The following is a 23,964-nucleotide window of genomic DNA, read 5'->3' as shown; positions in this document are numbered from 1 at the left end:
TGCGGTGAGCAGGTTTCTCTTTGCAGTGGTTTCTCTTGTTGCAGAGCATGGGTTCTAGGGCACACAGGCTTAGTACTTGTGGCCTACTGGCTTACTGGACGCATGGCTTGTGGGATCTTTCTAGACCTGGGATCAAACTTGTGTCCTCTGCATTGGCAGGAGGATTCTTAACCACTGGACCACTAGGGAAGTCCAGCTTCTTAAAAAGGATAAAAATTCATTGACCCTACACATTGGGAATTGGATGTCTAATACATAGAAACAACACTATACTATTTTCCTCATATTTGTAGCCTTCTTTCCTTTTAAGGAGTCTTCATGAACTCAAGGAGGAGCTTCCCTTCCCCCTACATGTAGAAAGATGGCCTGTTCCACTAAGACTTATTTTGACAATAACTGTAATAAATAGCAAGGAGCAACTTACAAAGCTGTTCTCTTACAGAATTTAGGCTACTATGTTAAATGGCATTACTGTGTTATTTACTTAATGAGGGAAGATGGTTGCATCTTTTAAAGTTATTATAAAGACATGCAAATTTTAGAGAATGCAGACGTATTTTAAAAATCATCCAAACTGCACCATACACACACACACACACACACACACACACACAACAAACCGTATGATGTATTTTCTTCTAATATTTTTAAAAAATATTTATTTATTTGGTTGTGCTGGGTCTTATTTGTGGCATGGAAACTCTTAGCTGCTTCTTCTAGTATTTTACATGTATACATATACAAACTCATTTTATAATCTTAAATCCATATCTATAAACAATTTCCACTCCACTTTTTCACTTATTTTAATATCATAAGTATTTTACATTATTACGTTTTCTTTGAAATTATCATTTTGATTGGTTGCACTGTCGTCTGCCGTATGGATCTGCTCTAATTCGTTTCATTGCTCTGTCAATGTTGGAAATCACTATTTCTGTTATAAATGTGTGCACAGTAAAGATGTGATGCTATCAGAGGTTGATTACTCTCCTCCACTCTGCTTCCTGTTCCTGACTGCAGTCCTCATCTTCTGCTTGGGGAGTGGAGGGGAAGGTGAGGCAGGCTGAGAAGTGGTCACCCTAGTGTGGGCTTCTTTATATCCTGTCTTCTCCCAGTTCAATCTGCCCAAGTCAGGCCAACAGAAGAGCTGGCAACCAAGAGGAAGATTCCTGGAATTGCTGCCCCTGTTCTGGAAGTTCCAGCCAGCTGCAGAAGCCAGAAGAATCACCATTAATATTTTAAGTGGGTGGACAACCCCTGCCAGCTGGTGCCAAACCACAGCCAGCCAAGGAGGGGTTTGGATGCCACAGCCAGACCCCCAGAACTCCCAGATGGCAAGCTGTGCTGCATCATGTCAACACCCTCCGCCTGAAAAGTAACTCATATGTTGCAGTTGAATTCTTGGATCTCATTTGCTTGGCTGGCATTTTGGCTGGGTTTGACTGTATATGCACTTTAATAATAGCCTTCCAAAATAACACCATTTTGAATGGCAAGACTCTGGATATCACTACAGAAGATCAAAGGGCATTGTCCCACATTCTGCTCTGATCTCTTCATAGAGCAGTGGAACGCATAACAACTTCCAAATAGCACTAAGGAAGGTAATGAATTCCTTTTCTCAAGGAAGAATTCTAATTGGAATTATTCAACTGAGGAAGTATATTTTGATGAAAAGGGTAATAAAATAAAATAAATCAGAACACCTACACAATGTCAGCTTCCATTTCTGGTATTGCATACTTTCAGTCGGTTCAGTCGCTCAGTCGTGTCGGACTCTTTGCGACCCCATGGACTGCAGCATGCCAGGCTTCCCTGTCCATCACCAACTCCCGGAGCTTGCTCAGACTCATGTCCATCAAGTTGGTGATGCCATCCAACCATCTCATCTTCTGTCATCCCCTTCTCCTCCTGCCTTCATTCTTTCCCAGCATCAGGGTCTTTTCCAATGTCAGTTCTTCGCTTCAGGTGGCCAGAATATTGAGCTTCAGCTTCCTCATCAGTCCTTCCAATGAATATTCAAGACTGATTTCCTTTAGGATTGACTGGTTGGATCTCCTAGCAGTCCAAGGGACTCTCAAGAGTCTTCTCCAACAGTATAGTTCAAAACCATCAATTCTTCTACACAAAGCCTTCTTTATGGTCCAACTCTCACATCCATACATGACTACTGGAAAAACCATAGCTTTGACTAGACAGACCTTTGTTGGCAGAGTAATGTCTCTGCTTTTTAATATGCTGTCTAGGTTTGTCATAGCTTTTCTTCCAAGGAGCAAGTGTCTTTTAATTTCCTGGCTGCAGTCACCATCTGCAGTGATTTTGGAGCCCAAGAAAATAGTCTGTCACTGTTTCTATTGCATACTTTAGTCAACCTAACATTGTCACTATACTCTTCTAGAATAGTAAATAAACTTGGTTACAGTAAAAGAAAGTTTTTGTTTTTTTAAAGAACAGCAATCAGAAGCAAGTCAGTATTGAGAAACTTTCCATCTTCCCAACGTTTCCTTCCTTCTTCTCCATGAACTTGGCTGCTGGAGCATTTCTAGCACCAACAGCCCAACAGGCCAAATGCAAGGAGATGGGAACAGCCTTCACCTTGACTGACATGGCCACATGCCCATCCAAAATAAAACTTCCTTCCTCTTCTGTCTCTAGCCCCGCCCCTCATCAAGACTATTGTGGAATGCTGATGGTTAGGTGCTGCCCTCCTTGACTATAAAAGCAGACTGAATTAGGTGCTGAACCAAAGACATATTATTGTTTCATTAGCACAGAAACTCCAAAGGAAAACAGGGATCAAACCACTAGGTTGTTAAGTTCACGTGACTTCACTGTTATCGGAGATGAGTGCAATTGTCCAATGGTTAGAACATTCTTTAGTCCTGTCCTTCCTGTGAATTGGGATGAGGACTGACCTTTTCCAGTCCTGTGGCCACTGATGGGTTTTTCCAGATTTTGATAGCATCATCTTTTAGGGCTTTGAATAGTTCTGCTGGAATTCCATCACATCCACTAGCTTTATTGACCACAGTGCTTCCTAAGGCCTACTTGACTTCACACTCCACAATGTCTGGCTCTGGGTGACTGACCACACCATCGTGGTTATCAGTTTTATTAAGATTTTTTTTTTGTACAGTTCTGTGTATTTTTTCCATCTCTTCTACTTCTACTAGGTCTCTACATTTCTGTCATTTATAGTGCCCATCTTTGGGCAAAATGGTCCCTTGATATTTTCAGTGTTCCTGAAGAGATCTCTAGTCTTTCCCCTTCTGTTGCTTTTCTCTATTTTTATGCATTGCTAATTGAAGAAGTCCTTCTTGTCTCTCCTTGCTAATCTTTGGAACTCTGCATTTAGTTGGGTGTACCTTTCCCTCCAATATTTTGGTCACCTGATGTAAACAGCCGACTAATTGGAAAAGTCCCTGATTCTGGAAAGATTGAGGGCAGAAGGAGAAGAGGGCATCAGAATATGAGATGGTTGGATGGCATCACCAATGCCATGGACATGAACTTGGGTGAACTTTGGGAGATGGTAAGGGACAGAGAGGTCTGGTGTGCTGCAGTCCATGGGGTCACAAAGAGCTGGACACAACTGTGCGACTGAACAACAACTAAGTCCACATACAGTAGTATTTAACCCTCAAGTTTAAATATTATGTCTAACCTAATTCCCTAATAAGGTATTTCTTTCTTTCTTCCTGTAATAAACTGTATTTAGTGCAGATGAGTTTTGTTTCGTTTTTGTTTTGGTTGCACCCTGCGGCCTGCAGGACCCTAGTTCCTCTACCAGGGATGGAACCAGTGCCCCTCACACTGGGAGCAGAGTCTCAACCAGAGGATCACCAGGGAAGTCCCCAGTGAAGTATTTCTAAGTGGAACACTCCATACACCCTTTGTGAGTATAGACTCTTGTAACTTTGATGTGAGAGATGAAAATTTCTTTTTCATTGATTCACCAAAACTTAGCCACAGGCACCATGAAAAAGCAAGTATGTTAGGTTCATTGGGAAGATTCCAGGGTGAGTATAACATGGACCCTGCCTTCAAAGAGTCTGTTGTCTCCCCAACAAGTCAGGAAATCACTTAAACCTCTCTAGATCTCCATTATCTACTGTAGATAATTTGAGAACTGGGGTAGGTACTTTTTGAGGTCATTTCCGTGACTTGGGAACTCTGACATCACACACATCCTCGGGGGGGGGGGTAAAAAGGTCATGTGAAAGGTCATTGGCAAAAGTCATCTCATGTCCTATTTACAAATGACATTACCTTAAATGCCATTCAAGGTGAGTTACCAAAAACTCTGTTCCTTAATGATACTATATTAAAACTTAAAAGTTTCTAAGACAGTAAATCTTAAAGGTTCTCATAACACACACACCCCCATACACAAGTGGTAATTATGTGTGATGTATGTGTTAACTAAATATGTGGTGGTAGTCATTTCACAGTATAGATGGGTATCAAATCATTGAGTTGTTCACCTTAAACTTATGCCATGTTATATGTCAATTATATCTTAATAAAGTTATGGGGAAAATTCTGTCCTTTAAAAACTACAAGCCTCCTCATTGTGCTATATAGAGTGGCTCGGGAGGTAAAGAATCTGCCTGCAAAGCAGGCGACCATGATTCAATCCCTGGATCTGTTAGATCCTTTGGAGAAGGGAATGGCTTCCCACTCCAGTATTCTTGCCTGGAGAATTTCATTGACAGAGGAGTCTGGTGGGCTATAGTCCACGGGGTTGCAAAGAGTCGGACTCAATTGAGCAACTAACACTTTCCTCATTAGGCTATCTGAAAATATCAACTGGACCTACATCTCCATACCTATGCCACTGTCTGCCCCTAACAGGGATGACCCCTGCGCAGCCATCCAGACCTAGCTGCCCTCCTGAGTGAGACTTCAGCTGACAGTGGTCACAAGTATCCATCTTTCCTTCTTATAGGTTCATTCAACACTTTGTCATCACTAAATTCAGCTTTTAAGCCTTCACAGTGAGCCTATCATCTTGCATTATTAATATACAGTTAAATCCAATAGACCCATCATAGAACAAAGTGCTGTGGAAGCACTGAGGTCGAATGGATTAATTTCAACCGGGAGGACCAGGAGGCACCAGGGAAGAGGTAATATTAGAGTGCAGTTGTTTTCATGAATAGGACTTGGTAAAGGGGTTAATGTGGAGTGGTGATGAGAGGCAATAATTGATGATGATTCTAAGCTTTCATGACTGGGTCGATAATAATTTGTTAAACAAATGAACTTCTAGCTGGAGTAACTCAGTGACATGAATGCCATTTTCAATACAATAGAAAAATGAACCAATATATGAGATGGAGGACAATGTTTGACTTCGTTTTAAACAATTTTTTAGGTGTCTGTGGGCAATTGATGTAGAGATATTCAACCAGGTGCTTCTCTGAGGCCAGGGGAGAGTTTATGGGTTATTCACAGGAACTCTCTGTTCCCTCTTGGTTGTATACAGTGCTGTATTAACAAAGAGTGCTTTCCACTGTCTCAGCGGCGCAGAGAGATAAACTGTTTTGCCCAGCTGGTGGGAGAACTGGGCAGCACTACCTCTTCTCACTGCAAATTTAAGATTTGTTTGTTTGTTTGTTTAACCACTAAAAGAGATGAGGGTTGAGGCTGAGGAAGCAGATTACATTTTGGACAGTAGTATGAAACAAGAAAGAATAGAAGGACTTTAGAGCAACCTTTATGTTGAAGGAACAATCAAAGAAAAAAGGAGCAAATGAAGGTGACCACGTGACCTGTCACTTGCTACCCCATGAGGCTCATCAAGCTCCTTAAGGGATGGGATCTGTCATCCTTTCTTTCCCTGAAAGCAGGTTACGAGAGTGCATGGTGGAAACCGCTATGCTTGAGAGGAGTAATAATGACAGCAGACATAGAATGATTCTCCAAGTGGGCTGAGTAGGGCAAGTGCCTAGAACAGTATGATAACTGGGGAAGATGTAGGGATAGCAGGTTTTTAGACATGCTTGGAATGGCAGCTTCCTGAGGTAGTCACTAAGAAGGGTTAAATTTAGGTATATGTGGATGAAGACAATGAAAAGATTTCTTGGAAGGTGGTGGTGTTCAATCCCTCAGTTGTGTCCAACTCTTGGCGACCCCATGGACTACAGCAAGCCAGTCTTCCCTGTCCTTCACCATCTCCCTGAGCTTGCTCAAACTCATGTCCATTGAGTCAGTGATGCCATCTCATCCTCTGTGGCCCCCTTCTCCTCCTGCCTCCGTCTTTCCCAGCATCAGGGTCTTTACTAATAGGTTGGCTCTTCGCATCAGGTGGCCAAAGTGTTGGAACTTCAGCATCAGTCCTTCTAATGAATATTCAGGATTGATTTCCTTTAGGATTGACTGATTTGATCTCCTTATAGTCCAAGGGACTCTCAAGGGTCTTCTCCAATACCACAGTTCAAAAGCATCAATTCTTCCACACAAAGCCTTCTTTATGGTCCAACTCTCACATCCATACATGACTACTAGAAAAACCATAGCTTTGGCTAGACAGACCTTTTTCAGAAAAGTAATGTCTCTGCTTTTTAACATGCTGTATAGGTTGGTCCTAGCCTTTCTTCCAAGGAGCAAGTGTCTTTTAATTTCATGGCTGCAGTCACCAACTGCAGTGATTTTGGAGCCCAAGAAAGTCAAGTCCGTCACTGTTTCCATTGTTTCCCCACCGATTTGCCATGAAGTGGTGGGGCCGGATGCCATGATCTTAGTTTTTTGAATGAGTGGAATGGATAAAAGGAAGGGGTACAGGAAACACTGCAGAGGATTTGAGCTAGAAGGTGAAATTCAGGGTGTGATTCTCCTGGTCAAACCCAAGGCTCTGGATGAGGAATGCTGGGTCCTGTCTAAGGGAGGGTGTTGGCGGTGGTGGTAATGACAGCGCAGCAGCTTCGACGGGAGTCTCACTTCTGCAGGCTTGTGGGAAGGCTCAAGTTCGGGGTCCAAAAGGCCGGATGGGTAGAGGCACAGAAGGATTAATAAGGTCACTGCAGGACCACTTCGGGAGGCGGCCAACGCTGTGCGCTTTCCCTCGGTGCTAGGGAAGCCCTGGTCTCCACAGCGTCCCAAGGTCTCACTAGCTCTCCCCATTCCTGGCACGGGTAAGCGGCGCTGCGCGGAGCCTCCTTTCTTCGCCTGACCGCCGCCTCTGGGGGGCTCCTGTCCTCTGACCTCCCCACTCTCCCCACCCTTCCCTCTTTTCTCCAGGACGCCGCGCGGGAGTTCTCACCCTCCCCGCGTCGCACGCCCACCCGGCGGCCTCCTCGGCCCGCGGGGAGCTACCTCCCGGAGCTCGCCTGCGCCCCCGGGGCTGCTGGGCCGCTGCTGCCGAGACGGAGCGCGAGGGCGCAGCTTAACGGTCCCGCGGCCGCGCCCCGCCTGGCGGCGCCGCAGCTGCTGCCCGCGCGCCCTCCCGCCCCTTGCGTCATGACGCCGGCGCCCAACGCGGAAGCCGCTCGCGGCGCGCCTGGTCCAGCCGCGGGCTGAGCGCCGAGCCGCGGGCGGGCGGGCGCGGGAGCCGAGCCGGGGCGCGAGCCGAGCGCAGCCTTCTTCGCCAGCCCGGCCAAGCGGGCACCGCGGGCTGCGCGGGACGAGCGCACCGGCGGGCGTACGGGGACACGGCGCGCCGGGGCCGCCGCCGAGGGGGATGCGGCTGCCTCCCCGGGCCGGCGTGTAGAGAGGGCGGGTCCCCGGCCTCGGGAGCGCGGCGGTGGAGGGGACAGAGGCGGCGGCCATGGCGACCCCCAACCTGGGGTCCTCCGTCCTGGCGAGCAAGACCAAGACCAAGAAGAAGCACTTCGTCGCGCAGAAAGTGAAGCTCTTTCGGGCCAGCGATCCGCTGCTCAGCGTCCTGATGTGGGGGGTAAACCACTCGGTAAGGACTCGGGCTGCGGCGCGCAGTCCCTTTCCTCCTCCTCTTCCTCCTCGCTCCCCTCCTCCTCTCGCTGCAGCTGCTGCGGGGCGGGGAGCCCGAGCCCGGCCCCGGCCCTCCGGCTGCTAGCCCTCCGGGGCTGCCCGTTCGCCGCGGCGCTCGGGTGCCCCCAGCCCCGCGCGCTTCGCGTCCGCCCCTCGGGGCCGCCCGGGCGCGCCTCCGGGATCCCCTTGGGACCGTAGGGCCGGATGCGGGACGGGAGGGTCCAATTTGCATTTGAACCCTGCGGCGAGTACCGGTATCAGCCCCAGGCCGTCCGTCCGCTCCCCGGCCGATCTGTCCCCGCAGCCCGGTAACTGGGAAGTTTGTGCGGGGCACGACTCCGCCGGGGCTGTCACCCCTGCTGGCGGGGGCTGTTGGGGCCAGAGTGCCGGCGATCCCTTCCTCTGCGGGGGCGGCCCGGTCCTCCTCCGTCGGGCAGGTGTACCTGTCCGAGGTTGGGAGTGTCTGGAGCCTTCCCGCACGAGGGACAGGGGCGAGAATACTGGAGATCGCGGAGCTTTGGGCAGAGGCTTAGTGCTTAGGTCCTTCCCCGCCCCTCCTCCCCTTTAAAGGCTATATTCTTGGACACAAGGAATCTTTCTGGCAAAGAAAAAGGCAATATAAATATGGCACTGGCGTTTAGCATCTTTCCCTACTCCCCTCCCGTCTCGCCCTGCCGCTGAGCCTGCTGAAGTGCTGCTTGGCGGGGCGTCTTGCTCCGCACATCTCCTCCCCCACTTTGGGGAGCCAGGCCGAAGTCGCCGCCTGCGGAAGGGCGGCCTGGGGATGACCGCAGGAGGGAGGGTCTCGGCGGGTGCGGTGGAAGGCGATGCTGAGTTGACTGCACCCGTTTGGGGGATTTATTTCAAAAGCTGGAGGAGACGGCCTGCGAAGGTTGGCTTGGAAAGGTTAGCCTAATACACAAGCCAAGGTGCTGAAGATGCGCGGCTGCGGGCTATGCGGACTGCGGTCTGAGGGTCCGAAATAGCCTCCTGCTGATCTTAACAGCGAGAAACTCTTGCAGTTTTAATCACCTTAGGATCAGGAAACCCGATAGGAGCTGTTGGCTGAGCCGTGAAAGTTTCAATGAGCCTGTGAATTTTGCCCATGACCTACCCACTGCAGTCAATCGGCGTCTGGGGATAAGTGTATGTAAGCTTGTCTTCCGTACTTTAGATTTCGATGGATGTCTATGGGCCCTTTACAGCATAATAGAAATGACGGAAAACCATGCTGGTCTTTTAAAAGAACATTCTCAATGTAATGAACTTAGTTGAAATGGTTCAGAAACATCGTATCTGTATTTTTCTTTCCCTAGCTGAGCTGGGGGAAAGGTGAAACTGTGTTAGAATTGATTGTGTTTGTAAGATGTGACTGTTTTTAAGAAGGTTGAAACATGATTATTTCTATCAAGCCTAATGCCTGATCCACTGAAGTTTAACTTCCTGACAACTTCTTTAGCAGGCTTTTGCAACAGCAGACACTACTACATCATCCTCCACCCCCGCCCCATTTTATTACAGTAAATAAAATGTTATTTTTTCTTATGTAATATGTGTACAGTTCAGAGTTATGTTTTAAATTTGTTAAGCTTCTTAAAATTATGTTGTCGTTAGTTGCTTTTTTTTTTTAATTAATGTTAGTTCTGTATGTATGGATGCTTTTATCTCCTTTGAAGTGCTGGTGTTTTGGTCAGGAGAGTGTTTGTGTCTGAGGGTTTAACTTACTAAACTAGTAGTGATAACATGCCCCTGAAAGAGCCTGCTCTCTGGGAATTTAGTCCCAACTCCAGTTTACTTTAGAAACCTTGTAATCGTGTGTTACTGTAACTACTTCTGTTGATACTTTGTATTTTTTAATTGCTACATTTGTTTTAGAATTTCTTGCAAATTGGAAATATTTTGAAACTATGTAAAGTTTGTAAAACTAATGTGTGATTTGTAGATAGTGCATTTTCTTTTGCATTCAAGAAAGTTTGCAAGTCTAAGTGTAGTCATCCAGAGAAGTCAAGTTTCCATAGTATGAAATATAACCATGTTATTCATTCAACAAATGTATATCATCAGGCATATTATGGTAGCTTCTGTACAAAAGACTGCTAAAAATGCTCCTCATGTTTTTGTCCAGATATTTTTTTTTTTTTTGAGGGCTCTGAGTTGACATAAGAAAGGTCTGTTTCGCAGCCTTCTTTTTAAAAATGTTTATTTTCTTTTTTTTTTTTTTTAAAGAAAGGAAGTGTATATAAAGATGAAATCTAAGCACTCAGATGCCATGTGTTTCTGGTTGATTTCATTTTAGGTAACAAAGTCTTAGATAAATATTTTCATATGACCTTGTGTGCACCAAAGTCTACAGTATAGTATGAGAATAAATTTCTCAGTTGTATTGTGTATGAATGGAGACTTTTGGGAAAGCCTGGTGGAGCAGGAAGAGATTATTCAAATCAGTCCTTCTCTATATTTCTTCTTCTTTTTATATAATTTTATTCATTTATTTAATTTTATTTTTTGCTGTGCTAAGTCTTCATTGCTTTGTGCGGGCTTTCTCTAGTTGCGATGAGTGGGAGTTACTCTTCATTGGGGTGAGTGGGCTTCTCATTGTAGTGGTTTCTCTTCTCATAAAGTGCAGGCTCTAGGCATTTGGGCTCAGTAGTTCCAGCTTGTACACCCTAGAGCGCTGGCTCAGTAGTTGTGGCACATGGTTTTAGTTGCTCCTGGCATCTGGAATCTTCCTAGACTAGTGGTCAAACCCCATGTCCCCTGCATTGGCAGCTGGTTTCTTATCCACTGCCCCACCAGGGAAGTCCCTTTCTGTATATTTATAATGTAATCAAAATTAATGGGGAAAGATGTCATGAAGGTTGCAATTTCTTGCTTTTACGATTTGTATCTGGAACACTAAAGGGGAAACTACTACTCTGTAGTCATTTGCTACATTGAGGATCATGTAGGCATCTTATAATGTTGGGAATCATCTACACACCACAGTAAAATGCTCATTGGACCTGTGTTCCCATTCTTTTTCTAACTCTGTTGACCTTGGGCCTATTAACTATTTTTGCATCGATATTTGTTCTGTGAAGTAAGGTTAGTGGACTGGATGATTTCCAACTTTTCCCCCTAACTTCAGGATTCAACTACTTTTACAGTCAGTTAGGTTCCTAACACCGACTTAGGGTCCCCAGACTAGAAAGAGTAATAATACATGACAAAAGAAAGAATAATGATAGCGTTGGACTGTTATAGAAGAAGTAATAATATAGAACAATAGTTACATGACTATTATAACCTTGCAAATGCAGCCACTCTCAGGGAATTTTCAAGGCCATGGCTAGAGGTTAGGAAATCTGTGGTGATGGCAAGAGATGTGTGAACTAGGAGTTTGTGGGATTGATTGTATGTAGCTGGACTGCATTGCAGTCTGTTATGTCCAGGTCTATTTGATCGAAATGTAGAAAGTTGTAATTAAGGTAGAAAATTTCAAGTCCATTGTGGTGGTAATTCTCAGTGACAAGAAAAAGCTTGACTTTATGTGGTTAATTTGATATGTTACTGCTTTCTGACTTAGAATACCCATCAGTGAATGGACCACTGCCAATTTTTATTTTAAGTATTTTAAGTGGAGAATATAATTGAATACATAAAGGAAAAGATGACTTAAGAAGGCAATTTTGTCTTGTTACATTTGGAATTAAACTAAAAATGATCAGGCAGTTAGCTTCTTACAATATTTTTAATAGTGTGTGGAACATATAGAATGATAGGAGCCAGGGCTGTTTTACATAGGTGTTCTAAGAGATTTTTATGGGAGTGAAATAGCTTTTTATAAATGAGTATTTAAAAGCCTGTTTAAGTATCTATAGGAAGACCTTTTGGACAGAAAAAGTTTAAAGGATGTAAAACTTGCTTAAAACCAATGTAGTGTTTAGAAGTAATCAACATTAATGTTAATGTTTGGAGTTGTTGTTGTTGTTGTTGTTGTTTTGGTTGAGAGCCATGGAAATGTGGATGAACACAGGCCCAATTCTGAAATATTAGGGGGGTTTTGGAAGTCCCAGTGGCAGGAGGAATTGGTAAGCAAACCAGGAGAGCAGGGCTAGGCAGGGCATCGTGATAACTGGAGCCAGTGCTTGGGTGCTCTCGGGACTTTTCTGTCTGTTTTGGTTTTGTTCTTGCTCATAGCTGTCAGCTTTCCTCCGTGAGCAGAGAACTAATGCTTCTTGAATTTCACTGCTTGCAATCCTCCCCTCCCCACAAAGGGGTTTTCTGTCTCTGATTCTGTTAATAAACATCCCATGGGAAGGATTCTGACTGGTCCAGTTTCCATCAGTGGTGGCATTTCTTGGATCGAGCAGTTGTGAAAAGGTGACGGCTCTTGCTCATTGGAGTTGAGGAAGAACAGTTCCCCAAAGAATGGACAGGCATCATCAGGCAGTGTCCATCCTAGTACTAGAGCTGAGTGATTGTCTTGGTGCCCAGGCCCCACGTTTAGTGTGTTTTGGCAAATACGCCTTTTTCTGAGCTGAGCATTGTAGCCTTTGTTATGTTCTCATCAAGATCCTAAGACTTGCAATGATGCTGTGAAATAGTGATGCCTTTTTAGGTTCATGGGTTTCTGTTCAGACACTGAAAAAGATAAAAGAAGGAAACTAGGGTTTAAAAGTGAAATGAATAACTGTGAAATGTTGACTAAATGGAATGGAATGAGGCAATTAAATGAAAACCATAATGAGCCAGACAATAGATGAAACCCAGTGAGTGGAACCCAAATAACTGTTCATTGAAGAACTAGTCTCAGACAATTCTTTTTCTTCCCTTTACTTTATAGAGAAAGGAATCATGCCAGGCACAAACATGCAAAGTGTATTATTAGGGAAATATTTTTATACCTGCTAAAACTTGGGACTATATCGTGAGAACAGAATACATTTTCTTATCCGTTTATTGACTACCGTAGAATGAACTTGAATATTCAGAATGATGCCCTTGGCAAGACAGTGATTTCTCTTTCTATGACAGGATTGTCTGCTACGTTTTTGCTACAGCAAGAATTGTAATAAACAAACAAAACCTACCTTATGTTGATTAAAAAATGTGGTCAACCAGAGTAGTTAATTCTGCCAAAATACCTTTGGAAATACAAATTTTGAAATTTAAGGGAATTGGGACAATTTGGCCAAATGTCTTGTGCTCAGACAGATTAGGTTCAAATCCTGCCTCCATCATCAATGGGCTATTTGAGCAGACTGACGTTTCTCCACTTGAGCCTCAGTTTACTCATTCTTACAACGGAGATGATGATGGCTATCTTACAGGATTATTTGGGATCAAGTAAGATAATGTATTTAAAGCCGAGCACTATAATTGGCACATGATAAGAATTCAGTAGTTGTACCTTAAAAATGCACAAATTCAGATGCCATTAGGCTGGCAGCATATTAATCAGCATTAGACAAGTGCTTCTCAAAAATTTGTTGTGTGTTTGACTCATCTGAGGACGTTTAAAAACTACCTCCTAGCTTATTTCCCCATATATACTTTTATTCACGTTTCCTTGTGTATGTGTGTGTGCACACACGTGTGCGCCATGGACTGCCCTACCCCCCACCCCCCCACCCCCGCCGTGGCAGTCCAATGAAGGCTATGGATCCCTTCTCAGAATAATGTTTTTGAACAAATGAGTGAAAATGGGTAGAGTACATCCTACCCTTCACAGATCTGCTGAATTCTATCCATGGACCACTTTAGGGGTTTGGAGAACCCAGTTAAGAACCATTCCAAGAGTAAGTTGAGGATGGTGTGGGATGGGAAACCAGGAGAGAATCCTGCAGGCGGGAAGAATCATACATGGTAGGAACAGGCATGTATGAATGAATTCCCTGCTGAGATCATAGTGCTAGGAGGTGGTGGGATTCAGCCCTGTACACTTAACCATGGAGCTGTGCTGCTGGGCCGGGGCCAGAACTTATAATTTCTTGCCCTCTTTAGTGATCTTTTCTTTCCTTCTTTAGCCTTAAATGCTTTGACTGCTGCTGCTAAGTTGCTTCAGTCGTGTCCGACTCTGTGCAACCCCAGAGACGGCAGCCCACCAGGCTCCCCCGTCCCTGGGATTCTCCAGGCAAGAACACTGGAGGGGGTTGCCATTTCCTTCTCCAATGCATGAAAGTGAAAAGTGAAAGTGAAGTCACTCAGTCGTGTCCAACTCTTAGCGACCCCATGGACTGCAGCCTACCAGGTTCCTCCATCCGTGGGATTTTCCAGGCAAGAGTACTGGAGTGGGGTGCCATTGCCTTCTCCGAAAGGCTTTGACTAGGTATTGGCTATTCATAAGGAGGAAAACAATTTTTCTTTTACAGAAAGAAAGTCATTACTTATATTTGAAGCATCTAAGAAGAGAGCATATGTAAAATTTATTCATGAAAAATCTTATAGAAAGTTTTAAAACAGGTTTCCCTATCAAGTGCTCCAGAGCCACCTATGGGTGTTGGCCACTGAGTTGGAGAAAGACTTTTATTTTGCCATCGTTGTCTCACTTTGTACTGGACAATGCTCCCTACTCTGGGGCGCCCCTTCTTGGGGCCATCTTTTTTTGGTGGTTTTTTTCTTTTTTTTCTTGTTTTCCTTCACTCTTTAGGTGCCTGGGGCTCTTCTTCTCCCCCTGCAATCTCTCCATGTTGAGATGTCCCAGGATCTCAGTGTCTGCTTCTAGAACTTCAGAATGTGTTTCATCTGTGTGACCTTATTTAGCCCTGTGACTTCCCATGCTGATAACTGAGAAATGTGTATCTTCCCTTCTGACCTCCCTGCCAGCTCCTTCTTCAGTGTTTTATTCAATATCTTCACTCGAATGCCCAAAGGGCACTTCAGATGCGTCCCCACCAGGACTCTTGGTTTCCTCTCCCGGCCCTGTTCTACCTGCCCTGATCCAGTTTCTTCCTCGTCTCAGTCAACAGACACCATCTGCCCAGGTGCACAAGCCCTAAACCCCGGAACCAGCCGCGATCCTTCTCTCTGCCTGACCCCTGCCCTCGCGACTCCCAGCTCCGAGTGCTGACTCTGCATGCTTCTCTCTCCCCAGACGAGTTCTCTTCCTCTAGAACACACAGGAGGCTCCAGGTCACCTGTGGCCACCCTGCCCTGTCTCCATCAGGTTCTCAACAGTGGTGGCAGGTCGCTCCTCTTTCTGAGACGTCAGCGAGGTCCCGTCACTTCTTCACTGAAAGCCTCCCAGAGGCCGCCCTGTGCACTTTTAACTGGACCGCTTTGCTGTACACCTGAAACTTACAAAACATTATAAAGCAGTTACACTTCAACAAAAAATAAAGACAAACTTGAAGAGGAAAAGAAAACTCAACACTTTTCAAGTGGCTTGGAGATCTTACCTGCCTTGTCCCAGCTTTCGCCTATGCCTTCGCCCTTCTAGCCACACTGGTCTTTTTCTATTCCTTAAATAAACCAAGCCCACAGCAGCCCACCCCCCAGCTTCCACACTGTGTTTCTTCTTCATCTGGAATGTTCTTCCTTGGGTCTCTGAGTGGTGGGTCCCTACTCCTCATTTTACTTTCTCAGCTAAAGGCTTGCCTTCTCCTACAGCCTCTGTGACCTTATCTAGAGAAGGCTCTCCGCTCTCACATGGAAATGGAGTTGTGGGAAATGGAGTTGTTTACATGTTGATTATTTCTCTCCCCTGACTGGACTGTGAAGCTGTTAACTTCAGTTCTCCAGCAGCTGAGACTTGGTCTTGTCACTGCCGCCTCCCCGCATCCAGAATGGTGCTCGTATGCAGTAGGCGCCCAATAAGTACTGTGGAATGAAGAGTGGAGCCACCGAGTGCTCCACAGGGGTATCAGGAGCCCTTCCACAATGGATTTTCATCAGCACACAAGCTCCATTTTTGCTAGGACTGAGCAGAGCGTTTAGAGCAGTTTGCTGAGTGGGTTGAGCAATGCCTGGGGGAGTTGGGGAGGCCTGCCTGCAAGCTGGTGATAAGAGATGTGGGGTAACCACAAGCTGATGACAAATCAAGGAGCCTGTGTCCACAGCCGCCGGGGAGAACTTTGCCTTGTGAGCATGGCAGAGAAGGTTCTGAGTCAACAGCCTCTCTTCCAGAACATCACCAAGTCAACTGTGCTGAAGACTACGAAAGCACTGCTGAACAGTCTGAGACCCTGTGTAGAAGAGTGCACTGCAGGGTCATGTCTGGTCTAGCCCATGTGGTGGGAGTCTGTTAATGCAGGAGTCCCCAGCCTCCAGGATCATTAATAATGCCTGATGATCTGAGGTGGAGCTAATATAATAATAATAGAAATAAAGTGCACAATAAGTGTAATATGCTTAAATCGTCCTGAAACCACCCCCTTGCCACCCCATCCTGCCCCACCTCATGGGAAAAACTGACTTCGACCAAACCTATCCCTGGTCCCAAAAAGCTTGGGGGCTACTCTGTTAATGTCTTCCGGTATGCCTCTAAAAGGTTCAGAAGCATGCCATACATACGTGAAACTGAAGATTCTACAAACGTTGTGGAATCAGTGATGATCCCAGTGCCTCGGATCTTCCTGGGTATCTTTCTACAGTATTACGTTTCTGCTGGTTCTTAGTCATGGTGCCTCCTTCCCATGTTTGCCTGGTAATTTTCACCATGAGCTGCTCATTTGGACAATATTTGGGGAGGATTTTTGAGTCTTAGGGTGAAAGGGTATCCCTCTAATGAGGATTGTTCTTGTTGCCGGGTGGCTAGGAGCACTCTGGACCAAGGCCATTTTAAACTAAACTCAGAGCTTGGGATTTTTTGGACTTGCCAGTGATACATGTTTGGGCTGTAGTCCCATGGGGGTAGAATGGGTTTATTTGGGCATCACCTTTCCCCTGAAGCTGTAACCCTTTTGGGTCCTGGCCTTATGGAGAGAGGGTTTCCTGTAAGATCCCCATGTTGGGTGGGCCCTAGGCGCCAACCTCTGTTCCTTTTCACCCATGGGACCCTCCCATGGGAGCTGACAGCTCTTGCATCCCATGCTCACTCAGAGTTTGGCAAGGTAACTCCTGCCTCCTCAGTGCTTTGATGCCTTTAAGAAGTTGTTTTAAAAATATTTTTTATTCAGGATATTTAGTTGTTTTCGGTGGCAGATAGTTCCACTTTAGCAGCAGATATGGAAATCAGCATCAAAGTTTCTAAAGAGAGGGAAGGCCAGGGTACAAGCGAGGGTGAAGTCAGAGACCCCAGGGTGCTCGGGTGCTTCTCTGCCCACCCCAGGGATCGGTCAGTGAGGAACTCAGTGCCACCAGAGGAGACCCTGAGAAAGTCATTGTGTCCTCCAGATAAGAGGCAACCAGAGTCTAAACCAGGGCAGTTCCCTGGTGGCCGAGAGAGGGTGTCTCCAGAGATGTTTGGGAGGTTGATTTGGCTGGATTTGGTAAGTGCATGAGGGAATGGATAGGAAGGCGTTGAGGGTGACCCTGGGTTTTCTAGTTTGGGTACCTAAATCGTTCTCTTGCATTCATGCTCCGTTTCGTTAATGGTTACCTTTTGGGCTCTTAGCCAAAAAGAATCCATATTATCTGCACTTAGATTGCTCTTTTGTAGAAATGATTATATTTGTACTTTTGATGTTTACGTAAACCTTTACAGTTTATAGGTAAATCCAGCATTTGACAGATAATTCAGCATTTGACATCTTCAATCTAAATAAATTCTACCTCCACAACTAGGAGATGTGGTTTCATGGTCTAGTTTTAACTAATATGTACTTCATTTTGTAAAAAGTGTCATTTTCATGTCTAAAGTTCTTCTACCAATAACCTGTAATTGGTCTAAGGTACTTTTTTTGGGGGGGGGGTGTTTTCTTTAAGGCCTTAGAGGAAGAAGTATGAAAAAGACAGATTTTTTGCTTGTAAGGAGTTCATAGACCTACTGGGAAGATAGGCAAGTAATTATGTAAACAAGGTGCTAACTTGGTGAATTAATGAAACTGCCTTCAAGGTTTATTTGGTTGTAAATGACAGTCATGAAAATCAGCTTAGCTAGAGGGAAAAACAGGGAGGGGTGGTGGGGTAGCTCCTGGAACCGTAGGGCCCTGAGAGCCACGTGGTAGACAAGGATCCAAAGTGTCTGCTTCCTCACTTTCTCTCGAATCTTTGCAAGACTTTTCCTGAATCTTTTCTCCAACAATATTGTCTTTTCTCCAACAACATTGTCTTTTCTTAGCTGCTTTGTACAAGTCTACCCCACACAGCAGCTATGCTTATTTGCCCCTAGGTGCAAGTCCATTCAGATGGCATTTAGTCACCCTGCACCTAATTTCAGATTTCTTAACAGTGAAAAAAAGGAGTGACAAAGAAGAGAGTCAGTGGCCATCAGAGCAGCCATCTGGGGCCATGGGGACTCCCACAGTGCAGGTTTGGCACCCAGGTGGAGGGACAGTGACAATTCTCAAACCTTGGAGCCTTTCTGGGCAAGGTACCCCTCTTCCCTCGTTGTGTGCACAGATCTACCGATGACAAAGGCTTCATAAACTGCCCCGGGAGAGTTAGTGCTACTTGAGCTGGATTTTGAAAAATGCATTGGAGTTCACCTGGTAAAGAGGCTGGAGGGGACGGTTATAGGCAGAGTAAGAAATATGTTGTTGCTGCTGTTGTTTAGTCTTTAAGTCATGTTTGACTGTTTGTGACCCCATGGACAAGGCTTCTCTGTTCATGGGATTCTCCAGGCAAGAATACTGAAGTGAGTTGCCATTCCCCTCTCCAGTGGATCTTCCTGACCCAGGGATCGAACCAGGGTTCCCTATATTGCAGGCAGATTCTTTACTGTCTGAGAAGCCTGTACAAGAGCATAAAGCACCAGTGTCATTTTAGGGACCTGTTGAACCTTTCTTCAGGTGCTGTTATGCTTCCCATCTTCTAGTTTCACAGTTTTGTTTCCTTTCTCTCGCATGTATTCCTGTTTAAATTCCTTACTGTTTGCATTGATTCTTTTGAGCTATTCAGATCCTGCCTGCAAGTTGCTGGACACCCTAACAATCAGCTTAGTGCTGTTTGTAATTGTAAAAACATACTTTGTTTTTGTTTCCACCTGCACATTGAGAAAAGCATTATGTATTGTACTAATGGACCCAAGGATGAGAAGCCTGGATGGCACTGCTATCACATAACCTGCACCGAGATGCCCACATGGGAGGGGCACTACAGCTGCCCACATGCCCCCCCAGCCAAGGGCTGCAGCAGTCAGAGCCAGGCTCGCTTTTTGTAATTTGCCTGCACAGAAAAAGCTCATCTTCTGATGTACACAGAAGTGGCCTGGGTGCCAGCAGCCTCCCTGCTTTTCTCAGGTCAGGCATCCCAAATTTCATGTCAGAATTCCTAAGGAATTCCTGGAGGAAGCCTTCAGGTGGTGATTAGGCTGGACAGAAGAAAAGAAAGCAGGGTTTCCTTTACAGATTTAAATCTACTCCAGAAAACGCATAATTATGCAGGCTTTTCTGCTATGTACAAGCTTGCATTGTGCAAATTAGTTTGCACAAGTTTGGACAACGGTGAGTGATGGCCTTTGAGGCAGAGATTGGTCCATACCCAGTTGTTCTTTGGGCACATTACTGTTTAATGCCTCCAGGTAACAGGGTGCAAAATTACCTGACATGACCAAAGGCAGCAGGCCAGAGACACTCTGTCCCCTGGTCCTTGTTCTTTGCTTGACTCAGGCTACCAGATCCTCGGTGTTGGAAGAAGGAATTTCATGCTTCTGTCCAGTTTTTGTGCATTTGGTTCTAGTCTGTATAGACTCAGTGGTTCCTTACATTCTTTCCATCACGTGATCTTCACAATTGAATTTTTAAAGATAAAGTCCTTTCTATATTTCTGAGAAATTAAGCACTTCTGAAGATGGGTATGAAAGGCTCTTAGCAGTTTATTTTTTTACACATTCTACAGGTTTTGAGTGGCTTTCCTAAAATCTATATTTAGTGTGTAAATAGAATATAAAGTTTTTCAGGAACACATCTATTACAGTATAAATAGAGACATTTGTCCTTACAGTTTGTCTTGCATACCTGCATGCCCAGATTGGAATCCCCCTACTCCCAAACACAAACATCATCACTGTCATTGTTTCATTTCTGGGGATAACCAGGTGTGGATGGTATTGGAAGCCTTGCAGACCAAGTTAATCCTAGTCTTAAAAAACTTGAAGACACCGATCCAAATAAGCAGAAACTCAATTTCTTTACTCTTGAATTTTCCTGAGTAATTCTCCTCCAGCCCCACCACGTTGCCCCCTCTGTCTGTCACAGTCCCAGGTGTCTGGGGTGTTCATGAATCTTTCACAAATCTACCCTGACTCCTGAAGTTTCCATGCTCCCAAATGACTTGTTCCACTGTGCTGCTAATCAGCTTTACCTTTTAGAGAATATGCTCTAGCTTTTTTCTGTGCCCCAGAGCCTGAGAAAAAACTTTCTTTCCAACTGACCCCCTCCCTCATAGAACCAAGACCCTAGGCTTTTACTCCATTAGGAATTGAAATATGTTTCCCCATCAAAACAGCCAGCCAGCCAGCCACCTTCCAAATGAATGCTTGGAACATTGAAACTCAACCCATTTGTAAAGTATTCTGCTTGCACACAGATGAAAAGTTCAAATGCTCTGGCATAGGAAGAACTGTTCAGAACAATTATGATAAATCCAGAAGGCACTTTTTTTTGTTGTTGAGCACTTTGAGCCAAATTAGGAGGACAGGAGAAAATTTAAGGGACATTTTAAATGAAAAAATATAGGTTAGGATAAGCTAGTATATGCCTTTGACTTACTCACTTTTCTTTTGTAATTTTGGCATCAGATATTCACAGATTTAAAACATGTCAGTAAAGATTTGATCTAGTAAATAGGCCATGGTGAATATTTTTGTTTTGTGTTATATGGCACTTTTTTTTTCTTATGTCTGTTTAGGTGAACTAGAGTTGTTCATGGTTTCAGTGGAACTTAAATTCTAATAAGAGGTGAGATGTGTGTATGTATGTATTTTTGTGTATGTATGGTATATCTTCTGTTTGAAAAATACTGACAGATATGGTGAAGAATTAACATGATCATTCTATTCAAAAGCAATCATTGTATATCTTTTTGAAAAATCGCTTTGAGATTATACTGTCTATATATGTCCTCATATCACTGTGTTCTTCACGGTGACAATTTTTAATTACTGCCTAATGAAGTTTTAATAGTCTATATATTGGTTGCAGTTCTTCACCATAAATAATGCTGCAATCAACATTTCCTTATATAAAACTTCTTCTTATATTGGGTGATCTCCTTAGATTCCCCTTTGAGGGAGTTGATCAAAGGGTACGAATATATTAAAGCTCTTGGTCCACTTTGCCAGGGTGCATCCTGTGGGTGAGAGCCCTTTCCCACATCTCTTACTCTGAGTATTTCTAAGTTGAGCAGAGAAAGACTGGAGTAAAATGATACCATTTTCTTTACATGTGTCTTTTTAAGAGCATGCTTTAAACTCATTCCAAGCTCTGTCCAGAGGAGTGTTGTTGTTCAGCCGCTAAGTCGTGTCTTAACTCTTTGCAACCCATGGACTGCAGCACACCAGGTTTCCCTGTCCTTCACTATCTCCCAGAGTTTGCTCAAACTCATGTCCATTGAGTCGGTGATGCCAACCACCTCATCCTCTGTCGTCCCCTTCTCCTCCTGCCCTCTATCTTTCCCAGCATCAGGGTCTTTTCAAAAGAGTCAGCTCTTCGCATCAAGTATCCAAAGTATTGGAGCTTCAGCTTCACAATCAGTCCTTTCAATGAATATTTAAGGTTGATTTCCTTTAGTATTTACTAGTTTGATCTCCTTGTTGTCCAAGGGACTCTCAAGAGTCTTCTTCAGCACCACAGTTCAGTTTAGTTCAGTTCAGTCCAGTCGCTCAGTCGTGTCCGACTCTTTGTGACCCTATGGACTGCAGCACACCATGCCCAATCCAATGGCATTTATTGGCACACAAAACGCTTCACCTCCAAGTATCCTAGTCAGGAATTGTTTGTTGTTTAAACTTGCTGCTTCATGTCAGACTTGACCTGTGGCTGATTCAGATGCATCTGTTCAGAAGACATCATGGATGTCCACCGGAGTCCCCAGTTACTCTGTGTGTGTGTGTGTGTGTGTGTGTGTGTGTGTGTGTGTATCACCCGTCTGTAGTCCTGTCATTGGCTCGCAGCTTAGGTCTGTGTGCATCCGCTCTGCTCTGACCCACCTTATCTGATGTAAACACATCAGTCACCCGTGCTGACCTCCCAGCCAACCTGCCACCTGGCTAGGCCGGGGAGGGGAGGTTGAAGCTTCACTAGGTTTAAACTGTGAGCATCCAGCTCCCTTCTGTTTAGATAACTGGGATTTAGAAAGGAGAAAGCAATGTAGTTTTTCCTTTCAGCAGAAGTGAGTGAGTATACTGTGTATTTTCATAACATAATAAAATTCCCTGTTTTAATTAACTCTTTTACACAATACAAAAACTAACATTTCCCTTTTACTGAAGGAGAATTCCTGAGAACATTGAAGAAAACTGAAGAAACAAAGGCAGAACTCGTAGAAAGAAAGAAAAGCTTCGAAGCCAGAGCCACCAGATCACCAAGACTTCCACGGCACGTGGATGTGTTTTATTGTGAGAGCAGCAGCCACAGTTGCCAATTTTGGGGCGGCCTGAATTACTATTTCAGATGGATGCAGGCTTTAAATTAGTCCCTGGAGGATACATTTGTTTAAAAATTGAAACTTAATTGAATTTTTTTAAAAGCTTGAATTAAATAGAAAATTAAGGGCTTTTTATAAGAGATAGTACTATATATTTAACTTGAGTGATCAATTACCTAAGAGAAATATTTCTATCCTATTACTATTTTAAAATATTAAATGCTTGACACAGAAAGCAGAAGATATTCTATCTTACTAGAGAAATCTCTTTAATTCCTGTGTTAGGGGGTCACAGACTATTCTGAATAGGCTTTGGGATGTGGGTTGAATGAGAACCTAGTCACTGTGCTGCCAAGTCGCTTCAGTCATGTCCGACTCTGTGCGACCCCATAGACGGCAGCCCACCAGGCTCCCCTGTCCCTGGGATTCTCCAGGCAAGAACACTGGGGCAGGCTGCCACTTCCTTCTCCAGTGCATGAAAGTGAAAAGTGAAAGGGAAGTTGCTCAGTCGTGTCCAACCCTTAGCATGGACTGCAGACTTCAGTTAAATAAACAATATCAATTTTTCATTAATTCAAAATGAGAACTTTTAGAATTATGAATATAAATCTTTTATACCCCTTCTGTTCTAAAGAAAATACATTGTTTCCTCATGTGAAAAATTTCTGTAAGAGTTCAAAAAAGTTTTAGTGCACAGTAATATTTTGAATGGAATTGTTATCTTCCACTTAGCCAGAGTGGCCAAAAATACTATTGTAGAACAAATTCATTCCCATTTCTGAATCTCCAAAGCAAAAGGACATTTAAGAATTCATTTCAACTTGGTTATTTATAAGAAGAAAAAACTTTTCTTATGATATAAAGAATAGTCCTAAATAACAAGTTATAAGCTAGAAATATTTACTTAAAACTATTGGATACACTAACTGAAAAGAGATCCAGCCTGTGTTTCCTTTTAAAAAAAAAAAAAACCAAGACAAAGATCTTTCATAGTAAGACACAAATTGGAAATAATATGACTAATCATTAGTGTGAAACTTAAATGAAGTAAGATGTATCTGCCTGTTGAAATATGTTGTAATTGTTAAACATGTTTATGGAGATGAATGAAGTGCTATGGAGAAGTGCATATTGAGTAAGAAAGAAGCCAGTGAGTTTTAAAAATATTCAGTTCAGGTCAGTTCAGTTGCTCAGTTGTGTCCGACTCTCTGCAACCCCATGAACCACAGCACACGAGGTCTTCCTGTCCATCACCAACTTGAGTTGGTGATGCCATCCAGCCGTCTCATCATCTGTCATCCCCTTCTCCTCCTGCCCTCTATCTTTCCCAGCATCAAGGTCTTT

At 44.3% G+C, this 23,964-nt stretch overlaps 1 protein-coding gene across 1 annotated transcript in view; it reads left to right on the top strand.

Annotated features, from left to right (window-relative positions):
* Window positions 1–7,454: 7,454 nt before the first annotated feature.
* The window catches only part of PIP4K2A (phosphatidylinositol-5-phosphate 4-kinase type 2 alpha), a 181,864-nt gene continuing 165,354 nt past the window's right edge, over window positions 7,455–23,964 (top strand). Inside the window, exon 1 of the mRNA XM_069547416.1 lies at window positions 7,455–7,912. Coding sequence (XP_069403517.1) covers window positions 7,772–7,912 — 141 coding nt within the window. The 5' untranslated portion in view covers window positions 7,455–7,771. The remainder of the gene's footprint in view (window positions 7,913–23,964) is intronic.

The sequence above is a fragment of the Ovis canadensis genome, chromosome 13 (genome assembly GCF_042477335.2).
Source record: "Ovis canadensis isolate MfBH-ARS-UI-01 breed Bighorn chromosome 13, ARS-UI_OviCan_v2, whole genome shotgun sequence".
Classification (NCBI taxonomy): Eukaryota; Metazoa; Chordata; class Mammalia; order Artiodactyla; family Bovidae; genus Ovis; species Ovis canadensis.
This window is presented reverse-complemented; position numbering and strand designations above follow the sequence as displayed.